General features: G+C 43.3%; 1 protein-coding gene across 1 annotated transcript in view; it reads left to right on the plus strand.

The window, feature by feature from the left end:
- The window catches only part of GALNT11 (polypeptide N-acetylgalactosaminyltransferase 11), a 62,512-nt gene that overhangs the window by 33,103 nt on the left and 23,738 nt on the right, over nt 1-5,671 (plus strand). The window contains exon 6 of the mRNA XM_015566243.1: nt 229-478. Coding sequence (XP_015421729.1) covers nt 229-478 — 250 coding nt within the window. The remainder of the gene's footprint in view (nt 1-228; nt 479-5,671) is intronic.

Raw genomic sequence — 5,671 nt, forward strand, 5'->3', positions numbered from 1 at the left:
CTCAGTCTGCATATGACTGCAGGCTACATGGAGAGTTCTCATTTTTTATTGATTTGCTTCAGTTCATGTAGGTTTAAACAAAAAAAGGAGGGAAGAAGAGTCTAAAAATGAAGTCCCAACTAAACCCAGCAAAGGGACAGTGGGTATACAGGAGGAGTGGTGGCAGCGAGTGATGGCGGCCCCTTCAGCCCCAAATGAGTTTGTAAAGCCTGTCATTTGCCTCCTCAGGAGAAGTCCTGGTGTTCCTGGACAGCCACTGTGAAGTGAACGTGATGTGGCTGCAGCCCTTGCTGGCTGCCATCCGGGAGGACCGGCGGACCGTTGTGTGCCCAGTGATCGACATCATCAGTGCGGACACTCTGGCCTACAGCTCGTCCCCTGTGGTGCGTGGAGGGTTCAACTGGGGACTGCACTTCAAATGGGATCTTGTTCCCCTTTCTGAGCTCGAAGGACCAGAAGGAGCTACTGCACCGATAAAGTAAGATTTCTCCTGTGTATTAGAAATTACCACCAGCACTTCTTTAGGAGAGAAAAAAACATTTTAAAGATAATTTCTTCTTCTTTGCAAGAAGCAAAAGTGTTGGCTTACTTTGTCCATTAAATTCTGAGTGCTGCCCAGTTGGTGTGGCTCAGCAGTTGAGTTTTGACCCAGGAACCAAGAGGTCACGGGTTCGATTCCCAGTTTGGGCACATGCCCAGGTTGCGGGCTCAATCCCCAATAAGGGCATGCAAGAGACAGCCGATAGATGATGATCCTCTCTCATTGATGTTTCTGTCTCTCTCTCTCTCCCTTCCTCTCTAAAAATCAATAAAAACAGTTTTAAAAATTCTGAGTACTTACTGAGTTTTATGCACTCTACCAAGTCCTAAGGATTTATGAATAAGACATTATCTGCTGCTCTTAAGGATTTGTGGCTTAGTGAGAAAGGCAAACAAAAATCAGTAGTATCCTGGGATAAGTTTCAAGGGCACCTTGGGAGTACCCTGTGTGCTGTGCTGGTTTACTAGTACTATCTTCCGTTCTTTGCTAGTAGGAGTGGTGCTATGAAGACTATTTGATACATAAGCTTTTTTTACAACCAGGAGTTGGATGTTTAGATTTTTTTAAATTTTCAACCTTTTTCTATGTATTGAAGATGATAAATTATCTTCTAATGACTTTAGCTGCATCCCACAAATGATACATCATTTTTATTATTTATTTCAAAATATGTTCATTGTGATATCTTCCCTGACTCATAGATTATTTAGCAGTGCATTTACTATTTTCCAGACAGGGAGATTTTACAGTTATTTATTCCTCATTTAATTACACTGTGGTCTGAAAACATTCTGTACGATTTTAATTCAGTGAAAATGGATGAGATTTGCTTTATGGTCTAGGTCAGCGGTTCACAACCTGTGGGTCGCGGCCCCTTTGGCGGTCGAACGACCCTTTCACAGGGGTCGCCTAAGACCATCCTGCGTATCAGATATTTACATTACCATTCGTAACAGTAGCAACGTTACAGTTAAGAAGTAGCAACGAAAATAATTTTATGGTTGGGTCACAACATGAGGAACTGTATTTAAAGGGCCAGAAGGTTGAGAACCACTGGTCTAGCTTGATTACTTTTTGTAAATATTCTTTGCCTGGGAAATTTGTATTTTCTGCAGTTGTTAAAGATGGGATTCTTCTATATCAGTTTGGTCAAGTTTATCATATTACTCAAATATTCTGTATTTTAATTTTTAATTTACATGTTCTATCAGTTTTTGAAAGTGGTATATAAAATTTCCCACTACAATTGTTTCTCATAATTCTTTATCTATTTCCTTCATATTTTGAGGTTGTTTTAATAGATACATGAAATTTTAGAATTATTAAATCTTCTGGTGAATGAAGCTGTTTGTTATGAATTCTTTTATTCTATACTTTTAAAATAGTGAAATTTTGCTTTGATCAGTTTTTCATTGTATAACTTTTCTTCCCCTTTGCTGTCCATCTTTTTGTGGTCTTATATTTAACTAGAGGCCTGGTGCACGGGGAGGGGGGTCCCTCCTGCACCCTCTCCAATCTGGGACTCCTCAGGGGATGTTCAATTCGCAGTCTGGTTCCACTGGCTCCTAACCACTCACCTGCCTGCCTGCCTGATCACCCCTAACCACTCTGCCTGCTAGTCTGATCGCCCCTAACTGCCTCTGCCTGCCGACCTGATGCCCCTAACTGCCCTGCCAGCCTGATCGCCCCCTAACTGCCCCCCACCCCCGCCAGCCTTATCTCCCCCTAACAGGTTCCCCCTGCCAACCTGATCGCCCCTAACTGCTCTCCCCGGCTGGCCTGATTGTCCCTATCTGCCTCTGCCCTGGCCCCCACCACTGTGGCTTTGTCTGGAAGATATCCAGTCTAATTAGCATATTATCCTTTTATTAGGATAGATGTGTCCCTGGTAAGCAGGATGTAGTTGCTTTTGTTTTATGTTTTGTTTTTAAACCAGGGTGAAAACCTTGGTGTTTTAATTTGAGCATCTGGCTGATTACATTCACTAATGATATATTTTGTGTTTATGATTACAGCGGTACTACTTGCATTCTAGATCTATCTGTTCTGTTTTTTTCTTTCTTATACCTTCTTTTTGTGTGAGTTATGATTTTATGTATTTGTTGGCAACAGCCACCGCATTATTAGAACTTATACATTCTTATATACTATTATGTTAGTGGCTACCCTAGAGACTACGGCATACATCCTTGACTTACCAATGTGTATTATTAATTGGTACTTCCTCCAAACAATTCAAGGAGCTAAGAATGCTCATATTTCAGTTATCCCTCCTCAAGTTACATTGTTGAAATGTATATGTGTGTGTGTAAATATGTATTTTACCCTATAAGACATGATTGGTTTAGGTTTGCCCACATATTTCTCATGTTACTCTCTATTCTTTCTGCATCTGCAGATTTTCATTTAGGAATCTTTTCATTTGACTAAATAACACATTTAAGTATTTCTTTTAGTTGGACCTTCTGGTGATTACTCCTTTTTCAGAAAAGGTCTTTGTTTCACCATTATTTTGTTGTTGTTTTTTGGTTCTTTTATTTGTATTTTTTTAAATAAGTCTTTATTGTTCAGATTATTACAGTTGTTCCTCTTTTTTCTCCCCATAGCTCCCCTCCACTCGGTTCCCACCCCACCCCATGCCCTTACCCCCACATTGTCCTCGTCCATAGGTATTATATTTTTGTCCAGTCTCTTCCCGCACCCCTAGTCCCCTTCCCCCCTGAGAATTGTCAATTCACTCCCTTTCTATGCCCCTGATTCTATTACATTCACCGGTTTATTCTGTTCATCATATTTTTATTCACTTGATTTTTAGATTCACTTATTGATAGATATGTATTTGTTGTTACTTTGTTATTCATAATTTTTATCTTTTACCTTTTTCCTCTTCTTAAATAATACCCTTCAGCATTTCATGTAATACTGGTTTAGTGGTGATGAACTCCTTTAGCTTGTTCTTATCTGTGAAGCTCTTTTTCTGAACTTTAATTCTTTTTCTAAATATATTTTTTATTGATTATTTTTTCTTTTTACAGAGAGGAAGGGAGAGGGATAGAGAGTTAGAAACATCGATGAGAGAGAAACATCGATCAGCTGCCTCCTGCACACCCCTACTGGGGATGTGCCCTCAACCAAGGTACATGCCCTTGACCGGAATTGAACCTGGGACCCTTCAGTCCGCAGGCTGATGCTGTATCCACTGAGCCAAACCGGTTAGGGCTGAACTTTAATTCTAAATGATAGCTTTGCTGGGTGAGTAATTTTGGTTGTAGGTTCTTGCTATTCATCACTTTGAATATTTCTTGCCACTCCCTTCTGGCCTGCATAGTTTTTGTTGAGAAATCAGCTGACAGTCGTATGGGTACTCCCTTGTATTAACTAACTCTTTTTCTCTTGCTGCTTTTAATATTCTCTCTTTGTCTTTTGCCCTTGGTATTTTATTTATTTTTTCTTGGTTTAATAAATTATTTATTTGTTTTTAAAATAAATCTTTATTGTTCAGATTATTACAGTTGTTCCCTCTTTTTCCCCCCCATAGCTCCTCTTCACCCAGTTCCCACCTCACCCTCTGCCCTTACCCCCCCACTGTCCTCATCCATAGGTGTACGCTTTTTGTCGCCAGGTCAAAAGCCATACACATGGAAAATGTACTATTTCCATCCACGACGTGTCCCTGTGCTCAGAAAGGTCTCTCACGACTTGTTCTCACTCTATTCAGAAAGGGTACGGAGACACATAATGGCTTTTTAAAATAATGTGTCCTCTTACGTTTAAAATGAGGATTTCGCTGCCAAAAGTGAGGAGAAAGCAACACTACAGCTGTTCTTGCCCCTCTCGCCCTTCGGGTGATAGTTGTGCGTGGGGCTGTGAGCTGGTTCGCGGGCTGTCGACGAAGCTGTCTGGGTGGCTTGCGCGGTTCTGTCGGCCTCCCAGGGGCCGTCGCAGCCTCTCAGGGGCCGTTGCAGCCTTGCAGGGGCCATCACAGCCTTGCAGGGGCCGTCGCAGCCTCACGCAACCTTGTAGGGCACCGCATCCCTCGTTCGGGGTGAAGGTGCAAGACAGAAGCTCCTCTCGCTGTCTCTCCTGCTGCTCTCTTGCGTATCGCCGATACTGTAAGTTTCTGAGAGCAGTTTGCAGGTGCTGGACATCATACTTTAACTGGTCAACACGAAGTTTGGCATTCTGTCTTTTGTTGGGAGGTTTCTTGCTGGACAAAATCTCAAGAAGTTCTAGCTGGCTGAATATCTGGTATGCTTGCTTGGATTTCATTTTCTACTAAGTGCATCTCCTGGCGTCCCATGTGAGACTAGATCCGGTGGACCTGCTTATGCGGTTCCATGTCGCCGGCCCAGCCGGGTCCAGCTCCAGCTTCCTCCGAACCTGATTCTGCTTCTTGAGTGTGTCCCTTATGGATGCAAGGAGTTGAAATCTGCAGTTTGTTGGGTTAGGCTGCAAAAGCGCAGGTGGTTCCTTTTGTGCCACTGGCACAGCTTGGATGGGGATGTAAATTGAGTGGGGCAGGGTCTCAGGGAATCACCAGGGCAGAGCAAACAGCAATGGCGTCTCCGCGACTCCGCATCTCTGCGTCTCTGAGTGCCAGCGAGCAGCTCCGCGAGAAAGCCACCCTCACTCTCTGACCTGCTGCAAGACAGTCCCGCCTCTTCCCATAGGGGTCTGGGACCTCAGAGTCCCGCCCCAAACAAGTTCAGTGGATTCAAGAGCTTGTATCCCCTTCTGATTGAAAAAAACTGCCTGGCGCACTGCTCCATACCTCTGTTCTTGGTGCCTCTGCCTCTCCTACTCAGTCTCAGTGCGCTTCTTTCTTTCCTTCCAGTTGTAGAACTTCCACTGGGCCAACTTCCCCATGGTTCTGAATGGTAGTTGTTTGTCTTATAGTTGGTAGTTTCAATGATGTTGTGGGAGGCAGCACGCACAGGTCTACACCCTACGCCACCATCTTGGTTCTCCTCTTTGCTTGATCTCTTACCCTCCCTTCCTGACCCCCAACCTGCCCTGGCCATCCCACTATAGTTTGACAGTCTGTTCGAGGCTGCTCTGCCTCTGTATCTATTATTGTTAATAAGTTTATAATGGTCTTTATAATCCATAAAGGAATGAGATCATGTGGAA

This window comes from Myotis davidii, unplaced genomic scaffold, assembly GCF_000327345.1.
Source record: "Myotis davidii unplaced genomic scaffold, ASM32734v1 scaffold762, whole genome shotgun sequence".
Lineage (NCBI taxonomy): Eukaryota > Metazoa > Chordata > Mammalia > Chiroptera > Vespertilionidae > Myotis > Myotis davidii.